Source organism: Pygoscelis adeliae, unplaced genomic scaffold, assembly GCF_000699105.1.
Source record: "Pygoscelis adeliae isolate BGI_AS28 unplaced genomic scaffold, ASM69910v1 Scaffold66, whole genome shotgun sequence".
Taxonomy (NCBI): Eukaryota; Metazoa; Chordata; class Aves; order Sphenisciformes; family Spheniscidae; genus Pygoscelis; species Pygoscelis adeliae.
Genome location: NW_008825167.1, coordinates 825,332 through 845,364, shown reverse-complemented (window position 1 = coordinate 845,364; position 20,033 = coordinate 825,332). Strand labels below are relative to the sequence as shown.

Below are 20,033 nucleotides of genomic sequence, written 5' to 3'. Positions count from 1 at the left end.
TGAACTATTCAAAATTATAGTAAATGTCTAAAAAGAAGAAACGTAAAGGCTATCTTTCCTTTGCTGAAGCTGTCTACACTGCTCTCAGCTACACCTTAGCAGCCTTGTAAGAAGAACCAAGAAGAGAATGGGTTGTTGGAAGGGGCAAACTGTCTCTCACATTCTGTGAACTGTGTCACTCACTATGACACGATGTGTCATATACTTGCTTTTATTCCCAACGTTACAGACTTAAGGGGCAAAGATATTGCGTGAGCAGACCGATCCCCCTCTTCTCCCTTTCTCCCCAGTTTTATTTGTTTTAACCAATTCTATACAATATAAAACAAAAAATGTACATGATGAAGTATCTTTCACATTTTAGCATCAATCTGGGGAAAGTGCTTATTTAAATTTTCAAATAGCAATGATTCGGTTGTATGTTTCAGTGATGAGTGTTTCTTCTGAAGTTTCTTTAATCTCATCTTGCAAATACAGCTAGATCACCAAAGTCATGTATTTGACATCTTAGGAAAGGAGAACTAACTTATTGCGTTGGTTTCTTTAACAGGTGAGATTTACATATTATCAAGCAGTAAAAGTATGACACAGCCTCACAGTGGAAAACTCTACAAGATCATTGACCCAAAAAGGTGAGCACTGCATTTCTCACTACGATCAGTCTTTCCTTCAACAGGTTAAAAAACAAAAGGTAAATGTAGTTCTTTCCGTGTAGCTGTATTATGCAATACTGACATTCAATAAGAAGGGAAATTCTCAGTGCAGGGGGCTTCCTAAAAGCAAATGTACCATTAGCAGCAAGCAGAATAGATTTACTAAAAGTAATCACCATCTCATAGAAAGTGAATGTCAGAACAACAGAGGTGTGACCAACACTAGCTTCTGGAAATTTTTGCTCTTCGACATTATGCTAAATGCTGCCCACTTTCCCACCTAGATTCACATTCTTTGCATGTTTTCATAGAAGCGTAGAGATATTTAATGTGGAACCATATGGACCAGTACAGGTAAAAGATGCTCCTGGTAGTTCTGAAGCCGAATGACTTGTAGGTACCACAGAGATTACGCAGCATCAGTGGAAGGCAGATGCTGGAATTCTCCCCAGCGCTACTGTTGCCTTACCTGCCACTGCGGTGGGACAGTGCACAACAGGAGCTGGCTCAAAAGGTTAGTACGCTGACAATACCTACTCTGTATACTGAAAAGCTACTACAGAAAATAATTTGACAGTACTAGCTAGCGGACAAGCCATCCCCAGTCAGTTTCAGTCTCAATTCCTCAATTTCAGTTTTGCCATAATCTCTGAGGGACAAATTCAGTCTTTCCCAAACATCTCTTCTGTTGTATAGGAGATACCACCAACGGAGAAGAATACAGAGGACTGAATCCTCAGTGGGTGTGAATTGTCACTGCTTACTAGTTTTCAACATCCTTCCATACACCTGCATTTACCTGTCTCTCCCTGGGGAGGTTTGGAGCACCAAGGAAGGAAACCTTCTGTCCTTGGACTGCATGCCAAAAATACACTACATTCTTTAACAGTTCTTAAAGCACTGTTTCCAAGAGGCTTATAAATCCCACTCAAATAATTTATAAGACACAGAAATAATATGATTGGTTTAATTATTTAGACTAATTTACCAGTTGTAAAGTGAGAATAAATGAAAATTATCAAACCAGAGTTTCTTGAGATGTGATCACTTTCAGGTTCTTTGCAGAGCAGCTAGAGCTATGAAAATATTAGGGAATCTTGAAAGACTGCAGAAAGCCAGTCCCCAACATGATCCAGGGGCCCCAGCAACAATAAGAGAAGATGACTAGCAGATACTCACTTTAGCTGGAGAAATACCATTTTATTCATGACGGATCTTGCTGCTCTATCATCAGACCAAGTCTGTGGCATGTAAAGGTACCACACCACCCTGCAAAAGCATCAGCAATTAACACAAAATGAAACGGCCAACAGAAATGAAGTTTGTTGTATTAATTACTTTGACCCCATCATACCCTGCAAAAGCAACTGCCTGTTTGTTCAGCATCTACTTCAGCATGTTTCCACATTAACATCACATACAGTTAGCTTGCATTTTTGGTTTTACTGTTGACTGTTTAAGAGAGGAATTTATTTTCTTGTCAGAATCTGAATTCTAAAAATTTTTAGCGGGGCAGCAAGTTAATTCAATAATAAATTCATTAAATTGGATGCACACTGTACTGTAAGTTACAGTAGAGTTTCAGTGTTTTATAATTATACTGTCCCAAACCTATAGGAAATAATTTGGAAGCAGATGTTACTGCAGGTTAGTGCAGTCTGTCAGTCAAGATTATTATGTATGTTTTATTTATGCTTTCTGGTATTAAAAACATTTTTTTAGAACAAAACTTGCCATTCTTACTGGGATTGTTTAGTCTGTTGGTGTATGGTTTTAAGTGAATTTTACACCCTAAATCCACTATTAGTATCTAATTACATGGGGCTGCCTTGTTTGACCTCGGCTTTTTGTTCTTGTTACCTCTTCCAGTAGGGTGGTCTTCAGCTGACATACCTGAAAGGCCAGACCTCCCATTGCTGCACTCACGGTTGGCTGTTTTCACGTATGGAAAAGGGTCAAGACTGTGTTTGGTTACTGGTGAAAGTAACCAGAAAACTATAAAATACTTTTGTAAATTGGCACACAGTTGAAATTAAACAGACTGTGGCAAAGGGATATAGTTTTTGGTAACACTTTTTAGAAACACGGGATAATTTTCATTCAGGCAGTTTTGAGTTTTGTTGTTTTTCAGTCTCACACCATTGCAGGCTCTTAAGTGAAAGATAATGAGTTACTTCCACAAAAGAGCATTGCAGCTCTATTTACCATTTCATGCTAATTTCACATTACACATGTAAACAATGTAAAAATTCCATGGCTTTGGCAAATGTTCATGTAAAGCTTTGTTAACAAAATATTAATCGTTATTCACATGCTAATATTTTTTTGCATGCTAATATTTTGTTGCTCCTTTTAATGTCTTCCCCATGGTATGCGCCATACAAATCCATCAAATATAGGTGTAAACCCTATCACAGTAAGCTTTCTAGAACACAAAATAAAGATGCTACAGGAGGGCTACGAGCATCAGGTATAAATATAGTCATCAACGTATTGATTTGTCACATCTTAGAAATTCATTACTTACTAACAAAACCCTGTGAGGGTGGCCCCGGAAGACTCATCAATTTGCAGAGAGAGCCTTCCATGCATGGGGCAGTGTAAAAGAACAAAATTATCATTCCTTGTGGTAGCCCTTTGCTGGAAATTAATAACTTCATGCAAAAACCAATCTTCTTCTGCTAGTGGTCATTCATAAGCTGCTGCAAGCTTATGAAATTATTCTTTTATTCTAAATAATAAATGTTACATGAAGATGCAGGATTTGGTTTCTTTTGATCTTTGTAGAAAACTACTGCATAATCAAAGTTGTTCTCAAACATAACCGTGATCCTGATTTCCTTGTCTCAAATATAGCTTAAGAAAGAAAGCTACTACTTGGATATTGCTAGCAGTAGAAAAAAATTCAAAAGAAGTGGGCAGGTTAAAACATTAGAAGACCAGAGGATGAGGGTAATCCAGAGAACCCTTCGCATTAGTCTTCAATAATCAGCAATGGGAAAGTCCTATCCTAAAACAGTCCTTCGCATGTAATAAAAATGAGGTGCTAAACTGAGGCGATGTATGACAAACTGATAAATATTATCAACACAGAGGGTTTGAATCCCTCCATCAAGGCAGTTTGAAACATAGAATTCAAGGTACCACAGGAAACTTTTGTTCAGTTCCTCCAAATACTTCACGTCAATAACTAAATAGCCTCACATCAAAAGCACAGAATTAAATAATACTTCTCTTTGTAACAAGGTTGTTATAATGTTACATTAGTACTTGGGAGCTCTTAGGCAATCAAGTGATAAATCAAAAACAGGAAAGTTAAAAATTAATGTAAAAACCAAGTATGTGAGGTGCTGCAAAATACACATATACTACCTATTACCAAAATGGAGTAGAGTGAAGGGTATAGGTAATAGCATAGTTATCTTTGAGATTGGAGGAGATGTGGGAAACCCTAAGAATTACAAACACATAAAACCAGCATTAGGTAAATGAGTTAAAATAGCAGACAAAAGAAGAATTTCTCAAGTTAAAACTGTGTCTCTGAAAAATACAGCCATTCTTTGATGGTTATAAAAAAGTGTTATCACAAGTAAACTGCTTTCCAGGGTTAGGAACTAATGAGAAAACGTAGGGAGAGAGACCTACATACTTCTCAACTAAAAGGTAGGGTTAGTCAGATGTCCTGAAGACCAGTGCAAATACTAGCATTTTATAAATTGTCTTTCTGGCCAAAAAAGTAAAACTCTTTATTTTCTATTTTTCTACTTTCTGTTTTATAATTTTTCTGTCTCTCTTTCTCCTTCTACAAATACATACTAATATCAATCACAAAAACATTGATGAATGCATAGGGAAAATAACTCGGTAAACAGTGATACAGAAAATGTGTGTAGGTCCAAATATTCCGCTTAGTCAACAACAGAGAAAAAAGGAGACAAACCCATTAGAAAAGAAAAAGTAATCATTTTCTAGCATGATGAGAGGAGAAAATCAGCTGTAGGCAATATTAAAAATGCATATGTAAATAAGAAATAGGTTCTGTTGATAGGTTCGTATCAGCTGTAATTTAAACATTAATACTAGCTGTTCTTTGAAAACCATAGAGAGGGACAGACGAAGAAGTAAGAAAATAAACTTTGGAAGGTGGCAGAACAGCCATAATGTGACTCTGTAAGTCTTCTTTTAGAATATTTCTATTATGATCACTTTTATCTCTAAGCAAATTATAGATAAAATGAAAGAGATTCAGAGAAGAGTACGCAAACTGACGGGCAACGCAAGAGTTCCGTTTAAAAGATAAGACTAAACCCAGGGCAGTCACACAGTGCTGCATATCCCCTGTGAAGTTTTAAGTGTTTGCCACTGTCGCTGCCGTGATTCCAAAGGGGATGAACGATTCTTTTGACCAGGATGGCTCACTGCAGCCAGCAGGTGATTTTTATGAAAGAGGGCAGAGCTTAAGTGTCCTTGCACATGTAAGAAGATTTCCTCTTCCTCTCCTTATAACACCTTACAGGTCTGCATTTCAATATGTTTCGTATCAACAGCCAGAATAGCTGCTTTCCACTGGATTGAAACTTGAACTTGATTCAAACCATCTCACTCCTCTTGCATGCCCCTCCAGAGTATGTAATTCCACTTATCATCCTTTCCATCATCACCTTCTGGGATTTCCGCTATCGGAGAGTATTTCCAAACAGACTGATTTCAAACACAATATCTAGGTCATACCTCATTTTGACATTGTTCAGGCTCTTTACAAAAACATTGGTGATTTTATTTTTTAGTGTGAGTCGAGTGTTTGATGGTATGATAGAAGAATAGCATTTATGAAAGCGTAGCCCTCTTGAAGACTAATTACTATGGAAATGGAAACTCGGAAACATACGGTATTAGACTAATCTGCATCAAGATACTCAGTTCTGATGGGTTATAGATATACTCTGAAGCTACTACTGGAAACTCTCTGTAGAATGAGCTCTCACCAGCCCAGGTGGGCCATATGATTTCTTTCTGTTCAGAAAGTTACTATCCCTTAAGTTATTTGAGGGAATGGAAAGCCAGAATTAATGTCTAATTATGTTTAGTTTAGCCAGAGCATGCAAAATTCTTATCTCATTTACAAACCCACATGCAGTTACTATTCCCATAAGAGACACTAAAGAGAAATGAGAGCTTTTTGCAAATACCAGTCTAGAGAGTTTCACTTTACAGAAGTACTTCACAAAACCTCCTTTGTAACCACGATGGAAAAACCTAAGGATTTTTTTCAGTCATATCACAGCTCACTGACTGTAAAAGTTTTTGTTTTGGTTTGGGATTTTTTCCCCCTTTTTTTTAGTCTTTCTAGCATTGGCTATTAAGGAGTTCTCACTTTTTATCGCTTTATAAGGAAAAAACAGCTCAGTTTATCTTTTGCTTATTTTCTGGAGCCTGCAGGAAGCCTCTGCCATCCTAAAGAAAGTCATACATAATAGAGCAGCTTTAGCCCAGTAAGCCAGTCTTTCCCAATTCATCAGTCAAAGTGTTATGCAAGTGGCCCCCTAAATTGATAAATTCCCACAGTGCCTGTTGACCCAGCTGCCAAGTGCTCATGCAGCAGGTGTTGTTTTCATGACCACCCTGACAGTAATACAAACTGTTTAGCAGTTGCATTGACCTCTTAGCTATTAACATTGATACAGGCTTCACTAGGGACTAGTTTTCAAACATGACAGAATTTCTTAAGACGAGAGGTCATGAACAAGTATACCATATAAGAATAAATTTGATATGCTGCTGAGTTTAAATCTTAAAAGCTGGGAGTTTTTTCCACATTATTCCCATGTAGTAAATCTGGAGACAAGTAACGAGCTTTTGGCATCTCTCCCAGGACTAAAGGTATACTTTTTAATTTTAGAAGCTGTACCTGAAGAGATGCTATATTTATTCTATGACAAGTAGTAAATTTAGTCTATGACAAGTAGTGAACCAAAATTATTTTTTCTTGACATTTTTCCTTATAAAGGAAAAAACCAAACAACTAATGCACAAATTTTGGTGATATACTTAAGCATCATTCTAATACCTAATATCTTGTGTGCAGTTAATTGGAGCATAGCATTCTTTCCTTATATTTTGTACCACAATCAGGATTTCTACGGCCGTGTCTCTTGTTTGAATTTGAACATCCAGGAATTTTGTCTAGTCTTTTTCTCACTTCAGTGGGAAAGTAGAGATTTTTGATATTGTGTCAAAGGCACGATGGAGGAATGGTGTTCGGTTCAGTACCACTGTATTACTGCTGAATTTGACCCTCCAATTGCATTGATTTATATATGTCCGAGTTACAGGCTAGCACATGTAGTAACTAAATCACTCTGTGCGTTTAGTGGAACTGTGAAGAGATGCACTAAGAAAGCATGAAATCCTAAGCAGTTGCAGGATGAGTTTTAATCTATTAAAGCATGTTAGACTTTTATATGCTTCTAAACTAACAGTACAGTCAAGAATTCCCAGCTCACTGCACACGTCAGCAAAGGGACCCAGCGAGGGCCCCAGCCCCCTGTACAACTTTTCCTCCATGTTCCATACATTTAGGGTTGTTACACAGTTTCATGAAAGCATGTTTTAACAAGCAAGATATACTGTACTGTACTGTATATATGAACAGCTCTTTAAGATAACTAGAATTGTACAGACCATATAAATAGTCATTATCAGCTACATTTTTGGCTGACTTTCTGCGGACCAAATAGTGCTTACTGTAAGAGTAATCAAGCTGTACCCTTTAGAGTTTTATAGATTGAGGGAGACAAGGAAAAAAATTCTCTCCAGCCCACAGTGTGGCTCCATCTATTCCCCTCCATTTTCCATGTCAGGAGACACAGCGAAGCACTAGTTATATAAACAAAATCATAGGCTTGTCTAAGTGCTGGAAAGATCAAGTCCCAACAGTCAGTTTCAAGACTTCTGTTATCTTTGGGAGATTCAGTTCAACTTATGCTGAGCCTGAAAATTTCCACCCCTTTAAAGCCTTAAGATACACAGTGTAAGTATTGTGGGGCAGAGACTTTCTCTTCATACATGTTGGTACCATAACGGCATTCAAATCCTGAGAAAGAAGTGTGGCTTTTCCCATAGTACAACTAAGGAAAACCAGTAATTCTTCTCATACACAAGAAGGATTCTGCTGCAGCTGCATTTGTATTCCTCTTCTCCTAAGGCACTCTGCCAACCAGAATTTTTTCCATCTTTGTTTCTACTCCACCCCACCATTAATAAATATTATCCGAGGCTGATGAGTGCAAGTTATTGATTGATGGTAGAATAAAAGGCAAGGTTATACTCACAAGTACCAAGAGCACTAGAAAACTTTAAATCATAAAAGTGACCAGCCATGCTTTGCTGGATACAAAAAAGTATGATTTCTGCCTCCCTAGTTAAATACAAATAAAAAAAGAACCATATATTCCAGGACTATCATAGATAAATACTTTTCATCTATTAATAAAATAAATCATTATCTTCACAAATAAAATATCTCTGTGGCTTATGAGGTCATTCTTTGCTAAAGATATGCCACTGGAGCTCTTTTCCAAGAGATGCTCCAGGAACCTGAGGTTATGCTTCCTGCTAAACACAGTACTGTACTTGTGTTTGAACAAGAAAAAGAGAAGACTCCCATTTAAAGTAACTTGAAAGAAATGGGCTTTAACAGAGACAGATGAAGAAAGAATGTTTTCTCCGATGCAGTTGGCTATAAAGAAATCAATTCAAATTTACATTTTTTTCCCCAGAGGTAGAAGAACACAAATCTTTTTACTTTAAATATGAACAAGTCTCCACTGAAAATCATATCGTTTTGTAGAACTGTTTCCAAAACAGCATTGCCTGTGAATCTTGCATATCATTTTTAAGTGTAGGAACTTTCTTAACCAGATCATATGTAATGCACTCATTACTACAGAACTGGAATTCCTTACAGGTCAAAAAAATAATGCATTATATTTAAAAGACAGCTGTGGAAATATGTAAACACAAAACCTGAAAGGGTTTCAAATATGCTGCATGAAAGGTGTCAAAACATGTTTCAAAGCCCTTAAATAATACAGGACCTTAATTCTGACTCTCAGAAGTGCTTTTGAGATCAGAACTTGGTGCTACGCTAAAGATGCATCTACACATTCTTCCTGTCCTTAACATCTTTCGGGAACCAGTTCTTCTGTATGGATGTTTAAATAATCATGGTAGCAATTAAGACTGAGCACAGAAAGTGCTACGGTGAAACAAACCAGTGAGCCTGTACTCTATTACTCTTTCAAAGAAAAATGCAAGAAACCCTGTAATGTACCATTATGTAAGCCCGGTCAGCTATTGAGGGACTTCTATGACATTAGGTATGAGTGCTTATTTTTCTTAAAAATTATTTTTACCCTATCTAATATTACCTTGAATGGCCCCATTGTGCACAGAAATATCTTTTTAAAATCCTACTATAACATAAGCTTCATTGATATCTTAGAAGCCATGAGTTGAACTAGTTAATTTTATTTTCTTTGGCTTAATTTTTTCCCTCGATGTTTCTTCTGATGTTGAAATGGGAAATAAACAAGAATGCCCAATTTTCGGCCTCTTTTTTTCTGCCACTGTTTTTCGCACCTCCATCATACCTCTTCTTTCTCAGACTTCAAAGATTTTACTCCACACAGGAGTATCAGTCTAGGATTTTAATATTTGACAGGGTAATCAGTGCACAAGTTACTATTCCAGCTATTTGCATGTAATTGGGGTTTTAATACTGATGTCAGTATAATGAACAATGTTATGTTCTACTCTATTCTCTCTCATACAATTTTGTTTTGGTTTGTTTGGATTTTAGCTGGACACTTAGCCAACGTTTCTCTGAGCTCTCCAAAAAACTATTAGAATCTTCGTCCTGCAAATTTCAAGCTTAGGAATGTATGGCAGTAGTTCAAATTATTTCCCTGAGAATGAATAATTTTGTATTTGTCACTAATTAACTTAATTTGCCATTATGCTCCCATTCAATTACTTGTTCAGATCTCTTGGGAGATCCTGACGTTCTTTTCTCAACTTATTCCTGTGCAATCAAACCCACAGCAGAGACAAAAACCTGTACTGGGAACCTGTAGCCTTGTGATGATCCTATCAGTCTCTAGCTGCTGAACTCAGACAGCAAATAAAGTAAGTGGTCAGCATGATGACATACAGCTAAATTAAAAAAAAACAATAAACATCTAAAAAACCGTTGGAAGTCGTATCAACAGTTAGGGCACGCTTAAGTTAAAACACTTAAGTGTTTTACACACTTAACACTACAGTTCCTTCTTTGTTAAGGAAGATAATACTGTGCTTTCATAAACAAAAAAAGGCTACTGGATGTCCAAAATGTTTTGTAGAGACCGACAGAAAAAATTGCATTACGTAAGACTTGACACCAAGAAGCCCAACAAAAAAACCAGTATCAGAAATATTTCAAGTCAGCTGAACTAGAATTTCCTTCATGCATACATTTCACAGAATCACCCACAGAATGGCTGAGGCTGGAAGGCACCTCTGGAGGGCACCTGGTCCAACCCCCCTGCTCAAGCAGGGCCACCTACAGCCAGTTGCCCAGGACCGTGTCCAGACTTCTGAATATCTCCTAGGATGGAGACTCCACAGCCTCTCTGGGCAACCTGTGCCAAGGCTTGGTCACCCTCATAATGAAAAAGTCTTTCCTAATGTTCAGATGCTTAAATAAGTATCCGGAATTCATAATCCAAATATGATTTTACGAAAATATGGAAATAAAAAATCTGCAATGTCAAACTGAATTCATAGACAGAGGTAATACTTTCACAAAATTATTATGCATGTCATAATGTGTGACATAAAACTTACTTATGTAAGTTACTGTTCAGATTACTCTTCCTAGCATACAATCGGAAACATAAATCAGCTGGAAAAGCAAAAAGACACCATCAGATTCTGGACTGAATTATATGACTGTTTGCACTCTCCGAAGAAAAGCCACACAATCAGTAGAATTTAGCACGTCTAATAATGATATTATCTAGAGATATATGCTGCCTGCGATAAGCTCTTCAGCAAGCTGGTTTTGCCAGGCTCAAGCTTCAAGAATTCTCGAGGACTATTTTTTAATCTTGTAGAAGATCTCTGAAAGCAGTTACATGAAGGAATAGCAAATCACACTGTATTTTTCCTGTAATGTAACATCTCTATGTTTACTGGTGTTTTTGAGAAAAAAAGCAATCCCCTTAGAACACAGATTTATCCCACTGATAATACCATAAAAGAGAATCAGGCCTTTAATAAAAACCCAAAGTTTTTCTCCTTGACCCCGACTTTTAACTATCTGCTTGGTTCGTATATTTTTATTCAGGCCTTTAGTCCCCGAAGAATGCAAAAGAACAGCTCAGTCTGCACAGATACTGACATCTGAATGCTCAAGGCATTGTCGGAACGGGCACTGCACTCCCACAGGAAAATGCTGCTGTAATCAAGGCTGGGAAGGAGAGTTCTGCAGAACTGGTTTGTATATAGATTCATGGCAACAAGTGGAAAAAGCAGTGACATGTCATAATTTGCTTTTAATTATTTGCTGAGAGAAATTTTCAATATATGTCATTGACCATCAGTTCTAAGACATTAAAGAAATACTGGTCTCGTGAATTGTAGGAGAACAGTAAGTCTTTAGATGAGAGCAACAGTTAAAACATCTAATGCAATGTGAACCATTAACAGAATGCAATTAATAGCATAAATATGACAGACAACAGTATTCTTATTTTTTCACCAGGATTGTAAAATGAAAGCAAATGCAATCAATTCCTGTTCTGTGTCTGGACATTCAGCTTCCACCTGCAGTATTATCATTGTCAGTGTCAAATAGGAGTACCTTGTCAGGAAAGACGATAAATCAGACCTGCAGATCACTATTGCATGTTTTGCACTTCACTAATTTAACGCCAATACTTTAGTTTTGGTACATTCTTACTTTTGATCCTACAAAATAAAATGGCTCCAGTTTGTTAAAGAGAATTCTATGTACAACTTATCACAAAGCAGCTAATAATCAGAACGTTATTGTAATTCATTATTAATCGCAGTGCTTTTATTAAATCCTATCTTGTTGCTGTAGCATACCTTTTAAAAGTCACTTGAAAAAGTGACTGTGATCAAACTGGATGTTGGGTATGCCACCAAGGGGGTGAGATGAATGAACCTGGAGTGCCACAGCTGTGCTATCACTGTCTCACAGAGGCTGTGGTTATGTCTGAGCTGTGTAACTCTGGCCTATGCCGATCTTCCAGAGCAAGCCTGGGTACCAGCACAGTCTTCTGACTGAGCATATTTGCTCAGCGAGTTTGACCAGATGCCGATACAAAGAGATAAGGTTAACATAATGGCAGCAGAACTCAAAAGAGGAAAAGAATCACAGAGTAAGACAAAGCAAGGATCACGCGATGGACCAGGGATAATTCAGGTTGGAAGGGCACTCAGGAGGGCCCTGCTGAAGCAGGGTCAGCTACGAGTTCCTTACAGCCTGGAGTGTAAATTTCAGCAACCTCCAGGGTTTTAGTGATGAGCAAGAGTGACTTCGTTTGGAATGAAAGGAAATGAATGACATCACTAATGATGTATCTTGCTTGCAAGATTCATGAGCTGACCATCATACAGCCGTGCAACAAAAGCAGGTTGGAGAAATGGATGAGGTAATCTGGCCAAATAGCCCAGCTTCAGTTGTCCTCACTTGTCAGTCAGAGATTTCCTACATTTAGAGAGTGAGGCCCATTCTACAGCCCTCGTCCAAGTGAAATTTAAAGTAAAAAATGTCTCCAGTGTGAACATAAATGGGTCTTGAATAATCTGTTTTGTTTAAAAAATTACAGCTCTATGATAGATAATTTGATAGATGCAATGTACAAGAAAGCTACAGAAAATATGTAGACTAAGGATCTTTCTTCCCTGTATCCCACGCAGCACTTACCAGAGATGTTCTAGGTTGGACCTCAAGCTACTCTTACAATTTAAATAAGAAAAATTACCTTACGAGGCATGAGTTTCCTCCTAGGATAATTAAGGAGCTCATGAATAAAATCAAGAAACCTGTTTTTATATAGTGTATTATAAGTCTCTGTAAATCAATATGATAGCTTTATTGTAATAGACAACATGAAACAGCAAAATGTCTGCAAAAAGAAAGATACATTATATTTATCTCAGTGCTGTGACTCTGCCCCAGAAGAAAATACTTCCAAACTGAAGTTACTGATTGTCAGTTTTGCTAACACTGGCTACAATTTAAAAGAGCATTTATATTTAAAAAACTTAAGCAAGCTGATTAACCTAGAACTCTATAGGCAAATTGCTGGGCATCTACTAAAGAGAGAGGGAAAAACTTTGAAAGTTAACTAACTGATAAAAGCAGCTGAAAAAATCCTCTGGTTCTTTTTTTTTTTCTAAAGGGAATTCAATTTTATTCCAAGCATAAGTGATTCAAGACCCAAAGGAGCGCATCTCTGTGGTCAATTGTAGTCTGCTCTGCTAAGGAAAGCGTGTAGTGCAGAACTCTGCATGTACAAAGGGGTTTACCTGAGATTCAGTACTTGCTGGCTTCGAGATGGCCAGGTGCTAAAACGTCTCACCAACTTCAGGACGTTTTTGGGTTGCCAGCATAAGAAATGGGATGAGGTAGACCCCCCACTGTTTAAAGGTCTACATGTGCTGTATGTCTTGTTTCAAATGATAAGACATTTGGAGCCTAAAGTCTTTTGAGATGGGTCTTCTATGCGCTCCAAAATCAAGCATGAATATGGGAACTGGACATTCTCAAAAATCTGCTATGTGACTTTCACAGTCTGTCCTGGGTGACATCCTCTCAGACATACAAAATTACTTCCTCCCCCTAATATTCTAAAACTTTAAAAAATATGGTTTCAAACCTTCTAATATCTCGCCCTTTCTCTTTTGTTTTTAATTTATGTGCTTTATCATTATAAGTTTAGAAAAGCTCTTAATGAATACGTACTGTATCTTTTCGGTTCGTGATGTTCTAAACAAATTAGAAAATCGCTGTTTTTTCCCCACAGCAAAATGTGACCCAGCCTGTCGACATGGAGGTGTCTGTGTAAGGCCTAATAAATGCTTATGTAAAAAAGGCTATCTCGGCCCCCAGTGTGAACAAGTGGATAGAAACATCCGAAGAGTGACAAGGGCAGGTATTCTTGATCAGATCCTAGACATGACATCCTATTTGCTGGATCTAACCAGCTATATTGTATAGTTTCTGGGACTATTTGGAAACTACACTTTCAACGGGCATTTGTTTTGAATCCTGTCATTTTTAAAAGACTGTTATCCTGCAAGAAATACTGGTGATTTGATTTACTTCATTAATTTAAGTATAATGTCCACAAATGTGCAGATAAATTCTTTGTATGTGTGTAAATATTTCTGTACGTCTCCACAGACGTACCGATACCCAATACGTGCACACATACACATGCACGCACTATCGCAAATACGGTTTTACAGCTAGTGGAATTTTTTTTAATATTTATTTCTTCATGAGAAATAGTTTACAAAGCAATTCCACTGTAAACCACATTTTTGTCAAAGGACTTTCGTGATGTCTTAATGGATTCTTTGACATCCCAGAAATCTCGTGGCTGTACCTATCTGATTATAGCAATAAGAGAGCAGTTTTCAAACATCGCTGTATAAACTGCTGGACTTAATAAAATCCAGTTGTAACAGTTTCTAAGGTGAACTGAACTACATCATGAGACAATATTTCAGAACTCCTTAATGCATTCCTATCTAGGCAATTCATTGTAAGACTGTAACCTTCACCTTCATCAATGTAACTCTATTACAGAATGTTACGCATTTCTTTATCTAGCATAGATGCAAAAACCTGGTTATCGCAGCTTAATATCAAGATTGTTTCAAGTGTTTAATAATTAAATTATATTCGCATATTTCAAAACCAGTCATCCTAGAAGGTCTGCTTTTTATCATATATTTTATTTAACGATGGGCACTGGGTTCATGTTACATATTTATATTATTTTATTTTATTTTTATAATATAGACATCACCTAGATGAGACAGCTTTACCATGTCCTGTAAAATACTAAAGTTACATTTTTCACCAACTTAATTGGAAAGACGGGGAAAGAGAGAGCAAACACACTCTTTAATGTGTTGTGGATCTAATCTAGAAATGTATCCTTGTGTCAACTTGTATTCATTTACGACGGATGAAAAAATCAACCGCCAACCAATCCTAATAAAATTCCAGCATATGTTAAAAGTGTTCATAAAGTGATTTCCACTGTAACAGGACGGGCCAGATTATACGCGAGTAGACTGCTGCCGATTTCACACTGAATGGAACGTCCCTGGACGAGAGCTCACATGAGCACATGTTGGCTGTGTAAGATGTCACTTGTACAAAACCTATAACGATTCTCGCCAAATGCGGTTCTAAATGTAAATGTTCCTTGAAGAGCTAACATAAAATTGAGTCTTTGTAAATGTATCAATAAATATGGTGTACATGCTATAGTCAGGTTTTCTAAAGTATTAATAGTCTAATTAGATGTATCTTCAGAACTGGTGCCCTCTTATCTCCAGCTCTGGGGCGTTATTGGCAGTTTCTTGGCTCATTACTTACCGACTATCAGATTTCCTTTGCACTACCTGGCTTTTATAAAATCTTGCCTATGAAAAGAAAGCAGAGTAGCCACAGTGTGCACATCCTATGGTTCTTATAAGCAGCTGCTCATGCGTCAACGATTTACAACGCGTTAAGCAATAAGATCAAAAAGACTTTAGCCATATTACTCTCCAGTAGCAAAATTACCTCTCCAGGGCAGTGACGTGCAACGAATTTTCCTTTATAGAAAGTTGTCAGTCTTCAATTACTAAGTATTAAATTTGAAAGTACAGCATGACCGATACTTGGATTTCTGTGTCTTACGCATTCTGGCTCAGAGGAACAGAAAATTACATTTGCCTTCCATATATGTTTGCCTGGGTTTCGAGTGACCTCATGCCAAATGGAAATTGGTTGAGAAATCTTGGTTAAGTGCTCAGTGAACAATGGTCTGCATTAAAAAGTGCATGCATAATTTTGCACAATGTAGATTCAACTGACAGTCCATTGAAAGACGTCTCGGGATTAAATGAGCATGAAGACCAAATTGCCCTCTCACCCCAGAAAAGGGTGGTCCCTTATAGTCACACGAACACTTCATTGGCTAAGCGGTGTGACCAATCTTAAAATGCACCCTGCGGTAGCATCTGTAGGTTAATAGCAGCTCTTTGTCTCCGCTGCTTTCTGCCTTTAGTCTTTTCCCTGAATTCCATCACAAAAAGTTTTACAATTAAAAAATGTCCTGACAACCATTTTTGTAAATTGACCTTAGCATCTAATCTTTCCTTATTCAACGTGGGTGACAAAAACGTGAACTTCTCATGAATGAGCCAGCTGTCTAAATCTGTCAAATAGCACGGTTTTATTACACTCTTCATAATCGGCAAAGCAAGAAAGTCGCTGAAGTATTTTAGCAACTTTTAAATATCTGACAGAGATAACATCTTTAACACTTTCTTTAATGAAATATGTTTAAAAGTAAACCCAACTTTAACTCCACTGTGATGCATTATTTTCAACAACCAGCTGGGGAGATGTGACAGTTCTTTTCTCACTGTTTAGTTCCTGGAGACTTAAAAAATACCACGGGTGGTACCTAAATTGAAGATCCCCAGTAATATATATGCCATAGTCATGTAGAGAAGGGATAACAATGATCTTAGAGTTTTGATCTTAAAAGAAAGTCAATTTAGTTTACTAGTGAAATCAGAAAATAAAACTCCAGTAAAAGCTAAGAATTAAATCCAGGCCTCATTCAAATCAATGGCAAAAAACTCACATCAGCTGTGCTGCACCCAGAAAATCACTTTCAAAATTTAAGCAAAATACTTCAGTTTATTTTATTAAAAAGAAAATTTCTGTTTCAGACGTTGCATCAAAACTTCAAAACTAAGAAGTAATCTAAGTGAAGATTAGAGGGAGAGGGGAGATAGTTTGTGGAAAGTGTTTTGTTTCATTTTTAAATCATCTTTTATATCATGTGAAAGCAAGCATCTGTGTTAAGCCCACATGGGTACATAGGAAGTCCCAGTGGAAAAGAAGTATTCTCGAAAAAAAGACACAAAAAATCCTAGCTGCTTATTTATCAAAAGAAATTATACTATTAAAAAGAGTGAGTAAACCCCAGGCCTAGCCACCCAAGATGCTAATATAAAAAGGGCAACTGCAGTAATTGCCCTGAGAATTGGCATACAAAAAAAAAAAAAAAAAAAAAAAAAAAAAAAAAAAAAAAAAAAAAAAAAAAAAAAAAAAAAAAAAAAAGGAAAAAAAAAAAAAAAAAAAAAAAAAAAGGGTCTGTAGAAAGCCCGTTGCCAGTTAGGTCATTCTGCAGCCATTCTCACACAACCTCCGAGAGTGTCCCAGAATAAAACTGAGCTTATAAATGAAACTAGATAAATGAGGCAATTAGATAAGGGCCTCCAGAAGGGATTTTATGTATGTGTTCAAGTTGTCTCTGTCTCTGTCTCTCTCTCCCCTAATCTTTTATTCCATTCATTTCTTCCTTTATTTGGAGATACCGCCTCTCTGTTGCCAACACATTGTACATTTCAAGCATTCTTTGAGGCTTTCTACTGTTCAAAGAGAACAAACATACCTGTTGCAAGAAACATAACTCTATTCCTGATGTCTGCTAGTTTTCAACCCTCATTATTTTGGACAGAAACCTTCATCCTTCTCTTTCTAAATGCCACTGATCAGAAAGAAGGCGTATTATTGGAATATAAGGAGAAACATCTTTACTCCATAGATAAGTAGGGGGACAAAAAGATGTTATGTAAAATCAGCTCCAAATTGTTTCACTCCATTTCAGAAAAACAGTAGACTCATTTTTCTAATGCGTCCAATAAGAAATATTAACTCAAACCCTCCCCCTCAAGGAAATAAATTTCTTCCATTAACAGTCAGAGACACAGATGCAAACCCTTTGTACCTTTAAATTCTCACAGGTTATTCTATTTCATGCAAACAAAATGTAAGTTAGGTATAAATAAGAGTATACGTTCTATATCGCCAACATGACACCGCTGTTTATCTCCTCTCATTCACTTCTCCACATTTTGGCTTTGCAGCTCCTTCCTTTGCTGCAGGTGATGCTTATTATTTTTGAAACTGCCTAACAGACGTGTGCATCAAAGAGGCTTCCCAGCAGGCTGAGGGTTTTATCTTTTGACCGTTCCACAGAACTTTGTTATTTTATAGTGACTTCCAATGCTGTATCTTAGCTGGACATTTACAGTTCAGGAGTACCAGCCTCGAGCAGCTCAGCCTCAGGCTGTGAAGCTCAGCCGCAGACAGACTGAAGCTGGAGGGAGGGAGAAAGCACTACGTCACTATACAATCACTACGCTTATCAGAAAGTTAACGATTTCAATCCAATAACCAGATGCCTCAAGTAAAAAGCAGAACGACATTCCTGAGATGATGAAATGTTGCTTTTCAGTATACATTTTCTCTAATTTGTGGTTAGAAACGAGGACCTTTTCATGTACAAATATGCAAAATGGAGACTCTGAAGTCACTTACGAACAAGTAATTTTTCACAGGTGTAAAGTCCCATTAAGGTGAAAATACATATTCGTACATGTAATTCTACTTGCATCCATGAAATAGGCATTTATAAGACTGGGTCTATACGGAAAAAACAACTCCGAGGACATCCTGCTCTGCTTATTTTTCCTTATTTCTGTAAATCCTTTAAAAAACATTAATGCATTTAAATTTACTATCCTTTAGTTTAACTGTGTATCAGTTTAATTAGGAATGATACCATTTTGATCTTCTGTCCAACTTAAAAGGTGATCTTTGTCTCAGAAAAAACAGAAGGGAGTAACGAAGTAAATAAAAACTAATTTTTCCCATTTTGCAATATTGAAAATTGACCAATATTTTATTCTTGTCATTTAAAAAAAATTAACTAAGAATCTTACCAAAATGGCAACCAACCCTTTAAATTTATTCTAATCCAAATTTGCAGAAAATACGTACCAAGTAATCTGGGTGCTGGCTACAAAAAAATGATAAATATTTCCATAAGTAGTTTCAGGGCAAAATGTTGTAGAAACATTGAAAAAAGTTAAGACCATTTTGCTAAAATGTTCGTTGTTTTCAACAGCAGAGTAATTCAGTGAAATAAGGCAGATGTACGTTTTAGGATAGAGGTGTGAAACAGCAGAAGCCACCTGAAAGCTTAGTACAGGATTACTTTAATCTTTGAGGGCCTGACTCGAAGTCCATTGATGTCAACTGAAAATCGCCTATTGACTTCATTAGTTACAGGATTAAGTCCTTAAAAGATATCCACTTAGCTGGCAGAAGATCTTAACTTCAGACATCAGTGCGTGATGTGCATGACCTCTCTGTGTCTGCATCTGCAGTCATTAGACACACCAAGGTTTTCTGGAATAAGACTGCAGATTCAGCCCTGCATAAAGCCGTACGGAGCGTGTCCTACTTAAAGACATACAGAGCATAACCAGTCCTCTTGGGTTTCCTTATAGGTATTGCCAACAGTTACACAAGGGGTCTATTAAATCTGCCAGACTTCTTGATACTTTTAAAATGTTGAGCAATTAGCTCACATTTTTTCTCTTTCACACATATATATGCTTATTTCAAATATGTAAGCATATGCCACTAAGCAGGAAAGTAATTAAAATACCAAGTTAGTGGCCCCATTTTATGAAATAGCCATAGTAAGACAGGGCCCAAAGTTGCCCCCACAGATGCTCACAAGCATCCATGAAAGACTTCCCTCAACTGTTTTGAGTCCAGTATTACAAAGGCTGAATTCAGCAGTGTTAGGCACATTTTCAAACCTTTCTTCCTGTATTTAATAGGGATGGTGTAATATTTCAATCAAGACTATATCCTAATCCAAAAATGTTGGTGTCACCCTCACTAATAAGACTAGTAAGACTGAAAGCGATGAGACTCCGCAGTACTGAAATGGCAGATGTAAGCGATTATGGGGTGGGACGTGAGCAGGCATTCTATAGACGCGTGCGAGGCAAAGGGATAGCTGCTTGCCTTTGTACTCATTGATTTCAATTACGACTCTGCACACAGAATTTATCGTGCTATAAAATGCACAACATCCAAACAATCTTAGCACAGCAATTAATTCTGCATAGATTTACACTGGGCAGACTGACTAATCAGACAGTATTACTAATGCCTTATCTGGGAAAAGAGAAACATTGCTATTTTATAGC

The 20,033-nt window shown here is 37.1% G+C and overlaps 1 protein-coding gene across 1 annotated transcript in view; it reads left to right on the top strand.

Moving 5' to 3' along the window:
* Positions 1-14,916, top strand: part of HHIP (hedgehog interacting protein) — a 73,232-nt gene extending 58,316 nt beyond the window's left edge. Inside the window, exons 11-13 of the mRNA XM_009328752.1 lie at positions 551-632; positions 11,041-11,189; positions 13,751-14,916. Coding sequence (XP_009327027.1) covers positions 551-632; positions 11,041-11,189; positions 13,751-13,944 — 425 coding nt within the window. The 3' untranslated portion in view covers positions 13,945-14,916. The remainder of the gene's footprint in view (positions 1-550; positions 633-11,040; positions 11,190-13,750) is intronic.
* Positions 14,917-20,033: the final 5,117 nt, after the last annotated feature.